Source organism: Calypte anna, chromosome 5A, assembly GCF_003957555.1.
Source record: "Calypte anna isolate BGI_N300 chromosome 5A, bCalAnn1_v1.p, whole genome shotgun sequence".
NCBI classification, from domain to species: domain Eukaryota; kingdom Metazoa; phylum Chordata; class Aves; order Apodiformes; family Trochilidae; genus Calypte; species Calypte anna.
Window position 1 is genome coordinate 2,325,092 of NC_044251.1, and position 20,279 is coordinate 2,345,370.

At 38.8% G+C, this 20,279-nt stretch overlaps 1 protein-coding gene across 1 annotated transcript in view; it reads left to right on the plus strand.

Annotated features, from left to right (window-relative positions):
• TTBK2 (tau tubulin kinase 2) overlaps positions 1-12,846 on the plus strand; it is a 106,489-nt gene extending 93,643 nt beyond the window's left edge. The window contains exons 15-16 of the mRNA XM_030452582.1: positions 9,613-10,880; positions 11,561-12,846. Coding sequence (XP_030308442.1) covers positions 9,613-10,880; positions 11,561-12,032 — 1,740 coding nt within the window. The 3' untranslated portion in view covers positions 12,033-12,846. The remainder of the gene's footprint in view (positions 1-9,612; positions 10,881-11,560) is intronic.
• Positions 12,847-20,279: the final 7,433 nt, after the last annotated feature.

The window sequence follows — 20,279 nt, forward strand, 5'->3', positions numbered from 1 at the left end:
TAGGGTGAGGAGTATCAGGAAGCAGTATTTTAGAAGAAAAAGAGGATTTCTGTAAGATCCACATTAACCCATAGGTTACTTCTGTTCTTTTAACGTACTGGATTTTATATTAATAATGATGTTTCTTGACCATTTTTCATCTGCACACTTTCTAATGCAAATACAGGTTTATTTGTTGTTTTATACAAGTGGCAAAGGCAATTGCTTGATACATAGAAACCTAAGTGCTGTCTCCAAGGCTTAGTAGGCTCTTTGATCTGATGAGAAATTTTTTTCCTATCTGCCATTGGTGTAAAGAAAAATTATAGGATGTTAGGTTAATTGTTCATAGAATCATAGAATTGGCTGGGTTGGAAGGGACCTCAGAGATCATCAAGTCCAACCCTTGAACCACCGTTGTGGTTGCTAGACCATGGCACTGAGTGCCACATCCAGGCTCTTTTGAAATATCTCCAAGGACAGAGAATCCACTACTTCCCTGGGCAGCCCATTCCAATGCCTGATCACCCTCTCCAGAAAGAAATCTTTCTAATATCCAACCTAAACCTCCCCTGGCACAACTTGAGACCCTGCCCTCTTGTCTTGTTGAAAGTCGTCTGGGAAAAGAGCCCAACCCCCCCTGGCTCCAACCTCCTTTCAGGGAGTTGGAGAGAGTGATGAGGTCTCCCCTCACTTAATAAGTGTTCCCCTCACTTTAATAAGTGTTTTAACTTATTAAAATTTCTCTGACTGCTTTCAGACAGCTTCTAGACACAGAACTTGGCTCCCCAGTGTGAGGGTGGTGAGGCACTGGAACGAGGTGCCCAGGGAAGTTGTGGATGGTTTTTTTCCACAACATCCCTGGAAGTTTTTAAGGCCAGGTTGGATGTGGCCTTGAGCAGCCTGATCTGGTAGGAGGTGTCCCTGCCCATGCAGGGGGATGGGAAGTGGATGATGATCTTGGAGGGGCCTTCCAGCCCAAACCATTCTGTGGTTTGTCCAAGCTGTGCTTTGCACTAATCCTCACTGCTCACCTCAGAGGCAAAGCTGTGTAACCTCACTGGCTGCCAGAAGTTTTGCCTATTCTGTTTTTAAAAGGTGTGCTGGATTCTGATTGCATCTTTGTGCCTGCAGACTTTGCAAGTATAAAACTTTGTGTGCAGAGGAGGGAATATATGAGGCCGCACCTGGAGTATTGTGTCCAGTTCTGGGCCCCTCAGTTCAAGAAGGACAGGGAAGTGCTTGAAAGAGTCCAGCGCAGAGCTACTAAGATGATTAAGGGAGTGGAACATCTCCCTTATGAGGAAAGGCTGAGGGAGCTGGGTCTCTTTAGTTTGGAGAAAAGGAGACTGAGGGGTGACCTCATCAATGTTTTCAAATATGTAAGGGGTGAGTGTCAGGGAGATGGAGTTAGGCTCTTCTCAGTGGTGACCAGTGATAGGACAAGGGGTAATGGGTGTAAATTGGAGCATAGGAGGTTCAAATTGAATATCTGGAAAAATTTTTTTCCTGTAAGGGTGACAGAGCCCTGGAACAGGCTGCCCAGGGGGGTCGTGGAGTCTCCTTCACTGGAGACATTCAAAACCCGCCTGGACACGTTCCTATGCGAGGTGCTCTAGGTGGCCCTGCTCTGGCAGGGGGGGTTGGACTAGATGATCTTTCGAGGTCCCTTCCAACCCCAAGGATTCTATGATTCTATGATATGACCCTTAGTAAAGATAAGGCTTCTTTCTCAGTGTCTGCCTTCTCTAAAGGATATCTATTAAGCATGTTTCTAAGCAAACTGGAAGCAGCTAATTCTTGATGTGAATTACACATGCTGTAGGTGGTAGCACACTGTGGGCATGAGAAAACTTGTAATGCTTTCAGTTAGATCATGACAAGTCAAGACAACTTGGATTTCTGAATGAAATGTTATTTGTCCAGTAATTTTTAACCTGTTGAAATTACAATTTGTATTAAAATTATATTTGCATGCTTTCATCAGTTATTCCATTATATTCAATTCACCCATGGGAATTTTATAATGGATTCCTTCTCTTGCAAGCATAACAGAACTGTGGGCAATAATATATAGTATTTATATAACTAAAAAAGTCCCAAACTTACAATGGGATAGAACTGGATTTAATTCATTACAACACACAAATGAGTGGATTCATTGTCTGGCTGGAGGACCAGAAGTGAAGAAGATTCTTAATTTTGTGGCTTGCTTTTGGTTTGTTGCTTTTGAGGGGTTCTGTTTGGTTTTGTTGTGGTTTTTTTAATGTATTGGTGGAGCTATTTTTGAGTGTTGCTGTTTGAATTCAAAAGATAATTTTACTTTTGCAGAAAAATATAGTGTAAATAGCAGAATTGAAGAGCAAGTGTAACTCAGCAGTAATCCAGGATTAGTGTTGCTGATAGGAAACAAATAAAAACAGAAAAAATTCACATATTTGAAATCTGCACATGGGTATTAAGGCACATAGTAGTTATGAATTACCTGACACTTTGTGATGAACCTTTATTGGTATTTATACAATTGGAGAAGTATATTGACAATGAATCTAAACATTAATTTGTGACAAAATAAAAAATATTTACTTGCATTTAACTTGGGTTTAGAATAGAGTATTTCAATTGAATTTTTCAAAGAAGATAATGTGGGTTTTTTTAAAAGAAAATGTTGGTCTCCTTAACAACAAGGTATAGTGTGGCTTTGAAACTGAGAATTGAGGGTATTCCTGAGGAAGTATTAGCCTGTGTTTTTGTTGTTTCTGAAAACTGCAGTTATTCTCTGTAGGAGTGTAGAGCTTAAATTCAAAACCTCATTCAAAAGTAGTAAAATTTGTTTCTAAAATAAAAAAAAATTTATTCTAATTTCTCACAGCTGCTGGAACCAAGTGAGGTCTGCTTAAAGATTGCTGTGTTCTTATTAGCTGTGATAGTAATAGTTGTGAAAAATATTTAAGTGCACTTTATACACCAAAAGTGGTTGCAATGTTAATTAAAATCTAATTACCACTTTGTACTTGATGTGTGCTCTGTACTAATTAGTACTGGGTTTATCCTGCTTCTTAACTGACCACCTAAGTGTACTTAGCAGCAGATTTCCTAAGTATGCTTGAACATAACCATGAAGAACTAATTAAATCTTGTTGAAGATTGTTGGGTTTATCTAGGTCTAGAAATGCTGAATCTGTGCTACCTAGTGTGTGGTATGAACTCCCTGGGTTTGCTACACAATTCTCATGGAATCAGGAGTTTCCAGCTTTCCAGAGGAAAAATTCTCCAAGTTGCCAAGCTTCTGAAAGCAGCTGTTGATCTCTGGATCTGTTGTGACCTTACAACTATGGTAAAGTAGCAATTCTCTTTTTGTAAAAAAGGAAATAACAGCCTGAGATGGGAAGGTAAAATAAGCTTCAGTCACCATCTTTTCACATCTCTTAGCTGTGGATTAAGGCAAATTTATGCTTTCTTTGTTAGAAGAAGTCTGTCTCTGTGAAACTTAAGAAAAATACTACAATACAGGCCCATTTTTAACAGGAATGTATGCCATGAGCATTGTGTGAGTAACAGGCTCTAAGCACTGCTGCTTTCCAGTTCTCCAGCAACTTAATTCAAGAATATTCTTCAAGTGCATTACATAGAAGTTCCAAATTAAACAAGTCCTTGTTTTAGTCTCATTACCAAACTAATTAGCTTCTTATTACAGTGGCAGTCATTCTCTAAAAGCAGTTGTCACAGTTTAATGCTGGGCTGGCAATTAACCTAATGACAGATGCTCTCTATGAATTCCCCTCCTTAATAAACAGAGGGGAGAGAATGAGGGAGACTTACAGGTTGGAAACTAAACTACACAGCTTTTATGCAACAGTAATGATAAAAAAGTTTATGCTTAAGTTTATGACAGATGTGGGATTAAATACTCCATTTGGGCAGCTTTGGTTCCCTGTCTTGTCTGCTTCTCCCTAAAGGGTGGTTGCAGGTGTGACCCCTTTACTCCCTTTCTCTTTCCACATCATAAAATGTTTCTCAGAACTGAGTTGTGGCCTCAGCTCTGCAGTCCATCTCTGGCCATAGCTATAAACACTGAGCATTAGTAGTCCTAGAAGTAGAGACTGACAGAAACTTGCTGTTAATTCCAGCAAGCACAGCTACTTAGAAGAGACTTGGATGAAAGCAAAATTACAAGAGAGAAAAATATTTCTATCCTGGCCCAAACCAGGACAACAATTAAAGACACTGCTTTTAGAGCAATCAGTGATTGCCCTATTGGATGTTTGAGGATATGGGTTTATGTTAGAAGAAAAGGAAAAAAAAAATCTTCCTTTACCTGTTAAATTGTGTAGGGATAATTGAAAGGGTAAAATAATTAAAGAATACTGAAATCAAGCCATGATTAATAAGCCTTATAGAAAGACTGTACACACAGATCTGTATCTTCTATCTTCATAAAAGATACCTACCACATTAGGGAATAGGAAAACGTTTTGTACTTTCACAGCTCTTCATCTTTATTCCATCCTTTTCCCACTCCTTGCAACTGCTATATAAATGATACAAAAATTACCATTATAGAAAAGCAGGAAGAATATAGTTGAAGACCTGTGCTTCTCTTTTCAGATGTATACAACTAAGCTTTCATAGGTTTTGATTTAGTTTAGTATTAAGGCCAATTGTGTGAATTTTGCAAACAGAAAGTTGTATCTTGGGGACCACCAGTTCCTACAAGTGCCTGCAATGCTTGTAGTACCAAGTACATGGGTTTGTTGAAAGGGATTGAGTATCAATATTTAGTGATGTCTGCTTTTATGTCCCATAACACCACAGATTACAGGCATATCTTTCTCCTGGTTTCCCCCATATTATTCTGTCTGGAGATAGGCAAGGTACTTTAGTAAATTTATAATCAATTATCTGCCTTTTCTCCCTGGTGTGAATTTAATCTGAGAAGGGAATGTCAGGGATTCAAAGGATTAGGCTCTAAAAAGTCAGAAGGAATTACAGCACTGGGTAGATAGAATATTGAGAAGTAGGAGGGCTGTCTGCAGGGATGAAAGCAGAGCAGTGGTTTCTGCACATGGGAATGACACCAGGAGTAAAGCAGAGGGCAGTGTGCTGACAAACCCACGTGCTTGCATACAAACTGCAGTTCACATTTATTTGCAGAGGCATAAAGTTGTGCAAGGAAATACAAAGTGAGATATGGAAAGAAAAAGTGAAGTAAAAGGAAGCTGGTGAACTGGGCATGGCTATAGTCAGGGGGGTTGTTGTTACAGAAGTTGCAGACTCAGACTGACATCAGTTGTACTGCTGGTAGGAGATAGAGCCTAAGGACAGGTGAAAGAGAAGCAGGGAAAAAAGAAAAACATACATGAGTTTCTTTCTTGTAGATGTGCAGACTTTACTAAGGTAGGAAAGAAGTTCTAAAGGGTAAACTGATTTATGGCTTTATTAATATTACAAACAATGCCAGGATCAGATGTACAACAGATCTGAACACTGAAGTCCTGACAGCACCTGACACGCTTGCAGAAGTAGCAGCCATCAGGAGCTGAGGGAAGAAGCTATTGCTGAGAGGTTAAATGCTTAACCTGCTGGTATTGTACAATAATCCATATTCACACATTCAAATCTTTCAGACCTAGGAACTTTGCAGATCAAAACTCGATATTTTATTCCTCTGCAACTTGCTGATATGTTCAGAGGATTTCATCCAAGCACATCACTTGCTATTGCAGCCTGTCAAAGGTTTAGAGGGAGGAGAGTTTGTCAAATGTCATAAAGGATGTCCATGAGATATTTATGTTGCTGTTGTTTTGCTCTTTTTCCTTCCTAACATCCCAGTCCATCCCATTCTTAACATCCATCCCATCCCAGTCAAATGCTAATTGGATGAATGAGACAGGAATTAGGAGATTACTTAGGGAAGGCCAAAGGATTCAAGGCAGTGGTGGTAGTAATTAAATTCAGATACTTTTGAGTGAAAGGAGAATCTCAAATTTGTTCTTCCATAAATAGTCTCAGCCATTTTCAGTAACCTGCTGCATCACATAACTTCTGTTGGAGTATGGGAACTGCAATGATCAGGCCAGTTGTGTTATAAACATGTAATTACCATAGTGAGCTGAGAGGTAATATTTTAAATTCTATTCCCACATTTCTTCTGAGATGAACTGCCTGCATCATACTGTAATCTTTGTTACTCAGGCTTAGTGTTTTACAAAATTGATGTGATTAGCCATAGAAATCTCATAGGATTGTAAGTTTTTAATTAGTTGTGAAAGAAAAGAAAGTATAAAGATTATTTATTTTTATTATGGGGTTCTTTTAAATTTTATATATTAGGCTGTGTGTTACTTGTTTTGTAACTAGATATGTAGTGAAAAATGTTGATTTTTATCTCCCTGACCAAGACTAAATGATCATTTAAATTGGAGTATTTTGCATGTCTCAGGATCAGCCCTTCTGATTGTGATTTGTGTCTTGCAAGAATTCTATTTATGGGATGAGTATGGCTACAGGATTATATTTAAACAAAAAAACTTTTAAGGGATTAAAAACTTCCTCCAGTCTTTTTACCTAGAATCCTGCATAGCATGAACCATGATTATTACCTGTAGTGGCCTTGTAAAGAAGCTGATGCTTTACTCAAAGAAATCTTAGAAGGAGCCTTAGGAGGATCCTCTACAAGCTTCTTCCATTCCCTCAATAATTGACTGTTGCACCCAAGTTCTTCCAAACAGAAGCATTTGTACCTCTGCCCATGGCAGCCAGGTGGAACTTGGTATCTTTAAGGTCCCTTCCAATCCAAACCATTCTATGATCCTGTGATCTCTGAGGTCCCCAGTAAATCTCAAGCTGGGGAAGATGTTACAGGCAGCTAAGATCTAGTTGGAAAAACACAATTCAATCTTACATTTCTGCTTCTCTTCCCTTGCCCCCCAGTGAAAAATACCATTTTCTGTAGCTAACAGCTAGTCCCACTTAGAAAGATAAGACAATACTTTTCTCTTAATTTTTTTTATTCTAAATTTCTTAAAAATATGATTCTACATTTTTAGGTTAAGGCCCAAAAGCTACATTTTGGGGCTCAGAATACATTCTATACTAGAGAAATATTTTATTTAATGTAACTGCCCTCTTTTAATCCAGCTTTATGCTTGTAGTTTGTGTCTCATGTTTTGTTATAGTAAACTGTTTATAATATCAGTTGAATGTTTGTGTTACATGGTGATAAAATGTGCATCTAATCACAGAAATTTTGTTATGCAGGACCATGAAGACAGTGCTAAAACAAAACAAAACACAAAAAAAATCCAAGAATTCAATGAAGCAACTATACCTTATGGGAAATCCAACTGTATCTCCTTCACTATCAATTCCCATTTCTTATTTTGGAGACTTGTTCTGTATTTGTAATGTTTAAGTACACAGTGTAAATTGTCACAGGTCCTGACCTTAGTTTCTACCACTCAGTAGTACAAATGTGCAAGCTCTTGCAGAAGCCCATTAAGCTCAGTGTAATTATTGCAAGAAGGTGTCAGGGTTTAACACTGGCCCGGCAATTAAACCGAATAACAGACGCTCTCTATTAATCTCTCTCCTCCTTGATAAAGAAAGGAGAAAGAATAAGGGAGAGAGACTGATGGGTTGGAAACTAAACTACACAGCTTTAATGAAACAGGAATGATAAATAGGAAAAATGACTATATACAAATATACAGGAAAATGGAAACCACATTCCTCCCTCCTTTCCCCCAATAACTCTCACGTCACCACCGAGGCTGCAGGGCAGCCCTGGGAAAGTCCAGGCTGGACTCCTGGGGTCAGCACCAGTTGGGAGCTGGAGGCAGAAACACACAGATATGGGCTGGGATGGATCAGGAGCACAGGCAGAGGAACTGACGGGATCCTTCCAGGATGCCGGGTAGGAAGGGAAGCAGGAAATCAGGAAATCATGGCTTGGCCCTCGTGATGCCTCAAATTTATACTGAGTGTGACGTATATGGGATGGAATCCTCTGTTTGGTCAATTCTGGCATCTATCTTGTCTGTTCCTCCCCAAAGCAGGGCTGCAGGTGGGATCTCTTTATTCCTTCTGGAGGGTAAAAGCTGAGCAGTGTCCTTGGCTCTGCACACCAGTCTCTAGCAGTAACTATAAACATCAAGTGTTATCAGTCCTAGATGCACACACTGTCTGAGAAACTTGCTGTTAATTTCAGCAAGTGCAACTACTTACAAGAGACTTGGCTAAAAGTAAAAGTACAAAACAGAAAATCACCTTTATCCTGGCCCAAACCAGGACACAAGGTCAATTGAAATCTGTCTTGTAACAGCAGAATCCTGGCAACACTGGAAACAGGCTACCACCAGTTGTCTCTTCTACCATCAGGGCATCTAAAAAGTCTTTGTGCCCAAAGCCAGGTTGCAGGCTGCCACTTTCTGTTGAGTGTTACAAACTCAAGCTGTGTCACATTCACGAGGCTAAAGAATACAAGGGAAGAAGGAGCTGAACTTTCTGGCCCTGTAGAGAAAGATGTAAGGGTAGCTCCTTTATTTTTTTTTTTAACTGTTTATACCAAGTGACTCAAATCAAATATGTATAGACCAGGATGCAGGGCTCATCTTCTCATGAGAGTGTCCCCCCTCCCTTGGCCATAGAGGTGAAACTCCACTCGTTTTGTGTGTGCTCTCTCACCCTCTGACCTCATGGCTGTTGAGTATCTGTCTGTGCTTCAGTGGGGGAGGTGAGAAGCAGCTCCATTCTTGTTTTGTACATCGTGAGAAGTGGCCTTGTGTCCCTCAGGTGGGAGAGAGATGGATGCAGGTGTCCCATCCCCTGAACATCTGCTGTAAGGATGCAGCTGAGTACTGGAGGCAGCACTCAGCATAACCAAGTGTTTTTAGAGTGTTTTTAGAGGGGACTCTGCCTCAATATAGGGTTTAGGAGTGCTTTAAGTGTATCTGTTGGATTATACCTGTGAGGGGATTTAGATGTCTGAGTATTTAGTTGGTGAATCTCTAAATAAGGAGATAAGGAGATGTCCTAACCAGGTTGTTTAGTTACAGTGAGGCATAAGCTTCTATGGGGAAGGTTATACTGAAATCTGGGTACTCAGGAGAGTTTTTCTGGACAAAAAATGTTATGCATATAGATGTATTTAATTGAGCAAATTAAGCTTTTTATTAATTTTGTTGACAAAATATCTAAATTCTACCTAAATTGATAATCAAGTCCATTCCTGAATCTGGAACTCACTGTGTTCTTTGTCTTCTGTCTAGAAATATTGTTATGTACTTGTTACAGATTTTACATTTGTATACAACTTATTCTAAGAGTATTCAAACTAATGAAAAATAATAAAAATCCTGCCTGTTAGGCTGGATCTCATTTCCAGGAGGGTGACTTGATGACTGCAACATTTTCCACAGAGAAATATATTGATTTTCAGCTGTTACACGTTTCTGTCTTGGGATGACAGAGTAATTTCTTTTTTTTTTTCCACTAACTAGATCTAAATTATGAAGGTAGGTATTATTTGAACGTTGTGATTCATAGGAATAATTAAATAATGTATTTTGAAGACCTTGCTTCTATACCATTCCTGAGTTTCTCACCTTTTCCTTCTCCAATTTTCCAATGCAGATAACTATACCTAGACCTTCAGTGGCATCCACACAGTCTGCTTCAGAGAGCTTTCATTATGGCCACCAGCTAGAGAAAAGAGAGCAGGATGCTCAATCCATAGAACACACGGTGGAACTTTCCTTTCCAAAGGAAAGTTTGCCAGGTTTGGCTGTGACAGAGGATGTGCTTGAAGCTAGTGCCAGCAGACCAGATTTGGGACTTAATATCAGCCAAGAGGTGCTTGACAGGGAAGGGGTTGTTGAAGAATGTGTCAACGTCCTGGATTGTGGCCAAAAGGACCTCCCTGAAGAACACAGTGGGATACAGGAAGAGAAAGAAGCTGAGAATATTCCTGTAGAGGAGGCTGAGGAGAAAAGGCTTGGAGTGGTTTCTGAGGATGCCATTGAAATGCTAAGCAAGGAGCAGAATTCTTCTTTGCCAGGAAACTCAAAATCTGCAGAGGAAGAACCTCTAACGAATACGGAAGGTGCTGAAGAATCAAAGCCAAGGCCCGTCTGTTTGGTGCCAAATCAAGATGAGGTTCTGAAGTTGATAGCACCTAAATCATCAGAATTTTCTCCCTCAAGACTTACCAAGCCCCATGTTAATAGACAGGCAAGCAAAATATCACCAGTTCAGGAAAATGGTTTTTATTCTAATAAGGAAGAAGTCCATATCGAAGACTTGAAATGCCACCAAGTGGCCCTTACTACTTTTTTGCACCAGGAGGACAAAAAAGAGAAAAGTGCTCCCAAAAATGGAGAGTTATTCCACTGCATTTCAGAAAATGAGACTTCTCAGCGATCTAAAAAGGATCTGGTTAAATCTCCTTTTGTATTCAGGCAGAGCCGAATTCCGGTTTTAGCACAAGAGATAGACTCAGAATCCTCATCTCCTGTTTCAGCAAAGGAAAAGCTTCTTCTCAAAAAGGCCCATCAGACAGATTTGGTCAGACTACTTATGGAAAAGAGACAGCTCAAATCTTTCCTTGGTGACCTCTCAAGTGCCTCTGATAAGTCACTGGAGGAAAAAATGGCTGCTGCTCCAGTACAGTTTTCTGAGGACGATGTCTTATCCTCATTTTCTAGATTGACACTAGACTCTCATTTCAGCAAGCAGACAGAGGATAGCTCTTTATCTCCTAGCAGCCCACAGTCCAGAAAAAGCAAGATTCCAAGGCCAGTGTCCTGGGCTACCACTGATCAAGTCAACAGTTCAAGTTCAGCTCAGTTCTTTCCTCGGCCACCACCAGGAAAGCCTCCTACTAGACCTGGGCTAGAAGCTAGGTAATGCAGAGAAAATGAAAATAGGTTTTCAGGTTGAAAGTGGCCTTGAGCTAGACTGTAGTTGCTATGCAGGATGTCATCCTGGGGAAGTTCCATCCTTTAAATTATTTTTTAAACATGCTGGGCTTCAGTTCTCTGAGAAATCTTATGTAGTTGGAGAGTGAAAGAGGAGAGGCTGTTAAATGAGGATGAGCCTGCTTCACTCTTTAATCTTACACATCAATAGATACATATTCAGTATTTTGAACCTGTCAGTCTCTGGCTAAGTCTTGATACATTTTTTGAAAGTGGGGTCAGTTTTCCAGAACTGTTGGTTATTCACGAGCCCAGAGAAATCAATAGGCTCTGTCACACCCACCCCCTTTGAAAACTGAAATAATATTGTAGACATGGGTTTGGAGATTCCAGCCATCAGAGTTTAGTTAGTTAGCCATGCTCAGATCATGGCTAAGTAAAAACAACTAATTAATTGAAGGCAGAGTGAATTTCAGGACTCCCCCACCCCTTCGCCAGTTCTATGTAGACAACCATGATATAGTTTCTTCAATGCCTACATTACTAGGATAAGTAGAATTTTGATACAATAGTGCAAAATCCTCTGAAGGAGGTTGTGGTGTGCTCTGTCATCCCTTGAAGTTGTGTATAGGAACAGAAATAATCTTTCTTCATTTCTTCTTAAGGTTGCGCAGATACAGAGTCCTAGGGAGTAGCAGCTCGGACTCAGATCTCATCTCTCGTCTCGCTCAGATCTTACAGAATGGATCTCAAAGACCAAGGAGTTCTACCCAGTGTAAGAGTCCAGGATCTCCACATAGTCCCAAAACACCACCCAAAAGCCCTGTCATCCCCCGACGCAGTCCCAGTGCCTCCCCTAGGAGCTCCTCTGTACCCCGTTCTGCCAGTTCTTCTCCATCCCGGGCTGGGAGACCCCATCATGATCAGAGAAGTTCATCATCCCCACATCTTGGGAGGAGTAAATCACCTCCTAGCCATTCAGGCTCCTCATCTTCTAGGAGGTCCTGCCAACAAGAGCACTGCTGCAACAAACCAAGCAAGAATGGTCTGAAAGGATCTGGCAGTTCCTTCCACCATTCCCCAAACACTAAGACTTCCACAGGAAAGAGCAAATCAACCACTAAGCTTAGCAGATAGGAACTGGGCCTTGACAGGTATAAAGCCTTCTCCTAAATCTGATGCATGTCGTGTCTGTGTACTGTGTATTTAAAAAAAAAAAAATAATCAAAAAAATTAGATTTAAAAAAAAAAATGGTGTTGAATCTGCGCTTTTTGAAGAAAGTAAGCATCATAAACTACTCATGAGAAAACATGCTGTGTAAATAAGTGGCCAGGCATTGCCTAAGAACAGGCAGCAAGCAGATCCATGAGAGGGGCAAGTAGAGGCCAGGGTAAGAACAATAGGTAGTCAAAGAGGTGCAATGTATTTAGAGTAAAAAAAATAATATGAGTGTTTTAAAAGGGTAATTATTTTTATCTTTTTAGTTTTCCTAGCTAGAACATCTGGCCTAATGATTTAAGACCTTATATACATGAGGAGGAAAACCTGAAACAGTTGTTCTCAGAAGACACCACCACTTGGGAGATAAGTACTGCTCAAACATGCCTTTGTGGTTTGGAAAAAGCACACAGTTTAGGAGATGATGGTATTTCCACCTTCTAAGTCTCTTCCAGTTTGAGTTGCACACATCTCTGAATCATTCAGTGCTTGTCTTGTCCCCTATCTACAGCGGCACAGGTTTGTTTTTTTCCCTAAAGAAGTATCATATACCTTGCCCCTTCTTGACACTGATGACATTTTATAAATTAATATAAACTTTTGCCAAGATGATTTTGTGTAGCTGTATTCCTTAGAAATCCTTCGTTTAGTACAAATTAGGATTCAAGAAGCCAATTCTCAGTTTTATATTACAGACTTCTTTGGGAGTCATAGAGGGGTTCTTCAAACTGCTCAATAGAATTTGGAAGAGACAGGAGGACATGTCTGCAATTCACTGGATATTGCAGTTTTAAAATAAATTGCAATGGAAGTTAGAAAATAAGTTAGAAAATGGAAGTACCTTTTTTTCTCTTACCTGCAAAAAGAACCCTTGTTATTTTTGGCTTTAGTTTTTCCATTAGTTATGGATTGCTCAAAGTACTGATGCAGAGATGATTACCAGTCACAATATGCTATTTAGCTCATTTATTGTATGAAAACATGAGAGATGAAACAGAGATGAGGATATTGGCTACTTCACAGACTTGGTAGGTTATAGATGACAGAAATATTCTTAACATTCATATAAAACCTGTAAGAAAATCAGTCATCAAAGGAAGATATACAGAAAGCAAGCCAAGATATTTTTATGGTTTTTTGCCCAACTATTTTATTTTTTTTTATAGTTAAGCTCCTTTGTGTCCATGATGTCCAATTCCTCCAACTTTGGTAGCTACTCAGTAATCTCTTCCAGCACCTTTTGCTCTATTCAGAAGTGGGTCAGAATAGTAACACACAAGAATGAAAGCTTGAGAAAAATGCATCCAGCTCTCCCTAATTATTCCTCTTGTGGGGACACTGGATGCCCAGGAGACTTGTCAATTACTGATCTGCTTGCTGTAGTCATCTGCCTCTCCAGCCAGCATCTGTGCTTTTTTTATTTAACCTCTGCCAAATGAATACCTTTGGATAAAAAAGGGAATATTTTGTCTCTGAGCTAACACATTCTAATGCTGCATTAAAGCTGCTCTGGAGCTGCACTGAATTTCACTTGCTTTGTCCAACTATGTTGATTTTTTTTTTTTTTTTCTTACTATGAATATGTACATTGTTTCCCATTTGAAATGTAGCACAGTATGGAACCTTAATTTCATTCAGGTTTCAAGCACTACAGATGAATGCAATAGGTAGGTTATACCTGCTTTTTCTGAAGAAACTGTACCATTGGAAAGTCCTATTCCTTTGTATTATATTGTATAATAGGTGCTATACCAATAATTGCATGTCCTCATGGTAAATTATATAATATAAATATTTATATATACATATATGTATATGCTTATATAAACTCACTCTTTCTCATTTTTTGTTTGTAATTTATGGGCCACAAATAATACAGCTCCCATTCTGTTGGTTCCTGAATACTTCTGGCATTACATCTTCTATTTTCCCCAGAATTCTGAATGCACAAATTCTAACAGCCTTTATACCCTTGGTACAAGATTGAAGGACTACTGATTTCTCAACCAGCCAATGTTTTGTCTTGCAGCTTGCTTTTTTCTTTATGATTTTGTGTGTGCATTTGCATATAGAACAAGAAGAGAGACTCAAAGGAATTTTTATTTTTTATTACAAATGGGGCTTGTGGTTACTTATTTTTATTTCACAGTGTGACTTGTGAATTGTTCTGAATACTCATCATGCAGGAGCAGCAACAGTCATTGAATACCTAACAGATGAATGTGACATGTACAGATTCCATGGTTTTCTTCCTGTTTTCCTCATGTTTCCTTATGGTACCCCATAAAGATAATTTGGTCACAGTGTGATATTTTTGCCCTGGGCACTGCTGGAATTATTTTTATGGTGGTTTAACAGCCTATGATTATTTTTCTTCCTCTCTCCCTCACTTCTGAAAAGCATTTATCATGGTCTTGTAAGCTTATTCCTACCTTAACATGGTCAGCTTTTTGTAGGTACCAACTTCATGCATCCTTGCCTGAAATGCTGAAGCTGAGGTGTTTATATTTTCTCTCCAGTGTAGCAGGCTCTAGAAACAGGCAATGGCTTTACAGGTGAGAAAAAATACAACACCTAAGGGTTCTATTGCTGTCTTCAAAGTACACATTTGTCCATTGTTACACATTACTCTACATAAAATAAATCAATGCTGTAGAAATCACTTGTACTTGAACTACTTGCCAATGTAAGAAGAGTAAACCATGCCAAAATGGAGAGAGATGTCATAGTTGATGACCCAAGCTTCTTTCAGTGTAAAAGAACTGTCTATCACCAGCTGCTTTTTGCTATATATTCAACAGGATCTTGTGAGAAAATCATGAAGATTAGAATGGAGGAGTGATTGTGAATAACTAACCTTGAACAACCCACTCTTCGGCAGTTTATGATTGTTTGATACCCTCTCCCCAAAAGTTTACAGCATTGCTTACTAATGTAGCAATCAATCAAAGTTGTAAGGAAATGGTCAGGTGATCAACTCATCTAAATATTAGCTTAATATTTTTAGAGGGCCTGTATAATCATCAAGAAGTCTGTAAGCTTAAATAGTTGACTGTTCAGCTAACTGCATAAAAACGCCAACGTACACGTGCATGGCCCTTGTGCAGACTGTGAATCAAGGGTTTACAGAGGGCCATCTGCAAAGACTTTTCTTAGACAGGGAAGATTTTTCTCTGTCATACAAAATGGTTACAGGTATTCTGCATGACACGCAGTAGCTTGCACGAGGATTGTAGCTGAGAAACAATATAATTCAAGGAGCTGGTGCTTTGTCCTCTTCCAGCCTCTGTTTCTTCAGAGGGCAATGCAATGGGGCCATGGCATTCAGTAGATGCAGATGCTGCACATGCATTTTCCTCTTTGTGGTGTTTCCTGTGTTTTGGCCAGCACTTTGGAGCATTTTTTTTTTAGAGAAACTTAGGCATGAAGCCTTTAAACTAAAACAGAACTTGAAAAGACTGAACATCTCGCACAGGCATTTGTGCTGCAATACAGCATGGTATAATCAAAACTGCAACCTCAAAGGTCTGTATTAATATAAATAAACCTCATTATTAATTACAAATGCCAATACTACTTAAGTAAAACGCTGTTAAAAGTGATAGGTGGTATGACACAGTAGAATAACACTGGCAAGTTGTATGATGCTAGGCACCTATACTTGAGGATCACTAAGTGTAGAAAATCTCACTACTCAAAGGCAGGAGCAAGCTGAGGTCTTAACTGGTAGTTACATTAAATTGTTTAGGTAGGAGGCAAACCCCTGGGGAGTGGCATGGGGCTTTCCTTATAGCCACCAGCCACGGCCTGACTTGGGAAATTTGGACATATTCCTGCCTTGAAGTTTGCATATTTGAGATCAAGCTTTCTCGCATACCTCACTGAACAGTCTTGATGTAAAGGGGAAGATCTGGTCCTATATATTTAAAACCAGTGTGAAATATTTTTCATCTGAAAAAGACTTGTCAGAGCTCTATAATTAACAATTTATATTATTAAGGTATTAACTATAGCTGGGAAAACACACAATTTCTATTTCATATATATATAAATAGGCATTTGTATATAAATGTATCTATATATACACTTATATAGATACTGTATATTATAGAGCAACATACATACATATGTGTGTGTGTGTATATACAAATAGATAGGAACAGCCTCAGCTACTGCATCCTGTTAACTGGAATTCATTTGCTTTGGTTTGCTCTAATCTCTTTATCTACCATAATTTTGCTATAACCTAATTCTGAATCTGTGTCTTTGCAATACTACGAGACCTGATCTGATAGTTCTGCTTGGGCAAAACTCCCTTCAAGTCCTTCCTACTGCAGTAACAGTTATGAAATGGCTGGCTGTAGTGCTTCTAAAAAATACTTTTTTTTTTTTCTTTGTTTTTTGATGAGAATGTAGACAAAGCCAAACTTAAAACACAGACTCTTTCCTGTAAGCACTTTTGTTTCTACAATGAGGACATTTTTGTGGAACACTAAGAGGCATAAATTCTACTTTATGTCTAATGGCAAACTCTAGAGATCTGTATCTCCAACTTGAATATAGATGTTAAATGAGACAGGAATGTTCTGAAAAGAAATAGAATACAAGAGAGTTCCAAGTCAAATTGGTTTCTATCATAGGCCTGTAACATGTAGATTTTACATCACAGTGAGGTGATGTGACCTGTCTTGTCAATCCCAGTGTGTGAGGGGCTGGTTCAGTGTCTTAGGTTAAGATCATAATTCCATAGGCAAATTCTCTGAATGCTTTTCCACTATCAGGAGTGGTCAGAGAACTGTCACCTATATAAATGAAAGCCTTGATAATTCTCCATGGTTCCTTCAACTGGTAAAAGCTTTGGATATTCATTCCTATTTCAGGAGCCTTTGGAACAGTGCATGTTTTTATTTTGCTTCTCTTAGCTGATCAAGGCAGTGAACTGAAGGGTGTTGTTTGCCATTTTGCTTTTGGTTTAAATGTCATTGGTTGAATAACTTCAATTTTCAGCAACCAGTACTGCTGGTAAAAGGAAGCTAGGTTCATTGATTTGACTAAATGCAATACATGGGCATAGGTCATATAGTTCTTACCTAATAAATACAAATCAGATAAACACACACTTCTCACAGGAGTACCTCAGCTTTCTGCTTGAAGCCAGTCTTCCTTTTCCCTGGGTATGACATTTCTAAATGAGAAATGATATAAAAATCATAATTGTCTGGAATTACCTAGAGATCCTGTCAAATGCCAGCAAGTGTTATCACTCGTTTTTCTGTTGTTTAAATAGTCAAGCTTTTAAATATTAACCTTTGAGGGGGTTTTGGGTTTTGGTTGTTTTTTAAAGGAAAGATGAATGTATTATTTTTGAAGTCTAATGTATTAACTTGGCAATTATTCCAGCCATCCAGGTTTGAACATACAGGCTGCTTTTACTTGCCATTGTTGGTGACACATTCTCTCTTAACAGTAACAGTGACAAACCCAAATGTTAGCAAATATAACTTGTGTATTTTGCTTCAGTTTCTCTCCTACATGAAGAGCTTGGATCCCTGGGAATTCTTGCTGTTCTCATGCAGGTAAAGATTCTGTGAAAGTCAGGATTGTTTTTTTGAGGTCTTTTCTTCTGTCTAGCGACTGAAGGAATAAATTTACTCCACATATATTTGCAGTTGCTGTATTTTAAATTGGAAAGTGCTTAATTTTTATTACTATTACGACGTGACATGCCTTTTGGTCTCTACTTTTCTGTAAGACTTACTGCTCAGGGCCAGCTTTGGCCAAGAGTACAAAGTTTTTTGATTCTAAAACAATACCAACTGGGCTGCTCAGATGAGGTCCTGATTATCCACAACTGTCTCTGGGAATTCTGCTGGAATTAATTTCAGTCACAGATGTTTGTTTCCCTTTTGAGATCACTTGATCTTTGACCTAACTTTTATACAAAGGACCTGTAACAACAGAAGACTGGCTTGCACCAAAAGATATATTAAAAATATAATTAGTTTGGTCTCTCTGGCTTCAAATCCTTCTAAACCCCTATCTGCTGTGGGGCAGGGAAGCTTATAAGGGTTTGACAGGAGGTGAGGTGGGTTTTGGTTATTTTGGTTTTGTTGTTTGGTTTTTTCTTTGTTATTTCACATCTTTTTCCTCTGACTGGAGATCTGGATTGGTTGCCTAGCACATCCTCTTTTACTTTCTCGTCTAGAAAGCAAGATTTGAAATTCTTCCCAACCTCTAACTTACTTTCTAGAGTCAGCCCAGAGCTGAGGTGTAGTGCTTGGCCTAACAGATGCCAGTTTTCAAATGCTTTCCTATGAAAATCCAGCCTAGTAAATTAAGGAAATCACCACCAATGCCTTCAGACAAGTATTGACTTCTTGAAGCTGCCAACCAGTGGCTGCTGATCTAAAATCTCTGGGCAATACCACAAAGAATGAAATCTGTGTCTTGATTAAAAACATAAGGTTGTTACCCCATAAGAAATTAACTATTCAATAGTAAAACCAGCAGCAGGATTAAATTAAGTAGAAAGTAGTGCAAGATTGTTTGGTACCATTGAGGAAGACAAATGCTAAGTCCTTCAAATTCCTTTGCTCAGTAACTGCAGTTCCCATCCTGTCCTTGGAAATCTCAGCCATTCTTTTCCTTTTAAGTTTGCTCAGGCACCCAAGAACACAAAGATTTAATGCCCTTTTAATGGTCATTTGTACATAAAGTTGTAATTATTTATTTTCTCATTTGTACCATATCAAGGCTTTGTACAATGTTTTAAGTTCTGTTTTCAAATTATTTTGTATTTTATTTTTATAAACTGGTTCTAAATAAAATATTCATTCAGCATGCAAAAACTTCCACTTCTTGATTCTGTTTAATTATAAAGCTTCAAGTGAATTTCTTTCGAGATTTTTTACTATGGAAACTTGAAGTTTAAATGGAGAAAGTGCTTTGATTTTTTGTTTGTTTGTTTGTTTCAAGAAAGCAAAAACTAAGTGTGTGAGTACTACTGCAAGGAGTCAGATGTTTGTATTGCAAGTTGAAATGATTGGATCACTAGGGTCATGTATATTAGAAAGCATACGAAAACTCAACTGGCCTCCTCAGAAACCTCACTATTTGCTCTTACTCTTATTACTCTTATTACTCTTATTACTCTTATTACTCTTACTCTTATTGCTCTTACTCTTACACTGCCTCTATTTAGCCAAACAATAACAGATTGCCACATCAGATCAATTCTAATAACAGTGTGGTGGATTCCAGCCTTGTCATTCTGAAAAGCCAGCTGCTGTTTTTTATTTTTTTCCTTCAAAATTGTAATTTCTTCAGTCAGAAGCCACTGTAATTGATTTCTTTGGAGGTGATAGCTGACTGGATGTAGTCACTGAGCTTTTATAGCCTCTTGAGACCTGTCTCATCCTTTGTGCAATACATGCGAGTGGCAGATTGCAGAGAAATGAACGAACCAAAGTTGTTATGGGATCTGAGTGGTTTGTGCTATGTGGAAATGCTGTGTTAAACTAACAGTTGCTGTTATTTTCCTCCAAGTTCCTTTAATTTCTCTTTCTAGTAAAACTAAAGGTAGGTAATTTTTACTTGTGGTTTATATGCCTGCTTGTCTTACTCCTTGTATGCTGTGGAAAATTCTGCCTGCCCTCTGCACAGCAGAGTAAGTTTTTTAACAAGAAGTTGAGAAAATTCCTTGGATCTTGTTCTTGGCATTGTTACCCTTACACCCTATATGTAAGGCAAATTAAAAACCATGAGTCCCCTGTTCAAATAAGTGGCAGGATTTTCATTAAACTTGATGACCAGGCATTAGCTCTTGTTATTTAAGTCAATAGATAGCTTCAGTGTTCAATTGTCAGATAGGTTGACATGACAGGAAACAAACTGGGAGTTAAGTTACTCAGTAACATTCCAGGAAAATGTTGTTTCTTCTGTGAAGAGCAGACAGAAATTTAAGGCTTGCTTCTGGATGGGCACCAACAGGACCATAGTTTGATCATAGAAAGGGCATGTAGAGAAATATGTGTAAATTTGGATCATAGCTGAAGTGGAAGAGTGGATTTGAGCTGGCTCTGGTGTACATTAGTGACTGACAGAGTGTGGAAATGAAGCAAGATTGGAACTAAGGCACTGTGGCAGATCAGTCCTGAGATCTGATG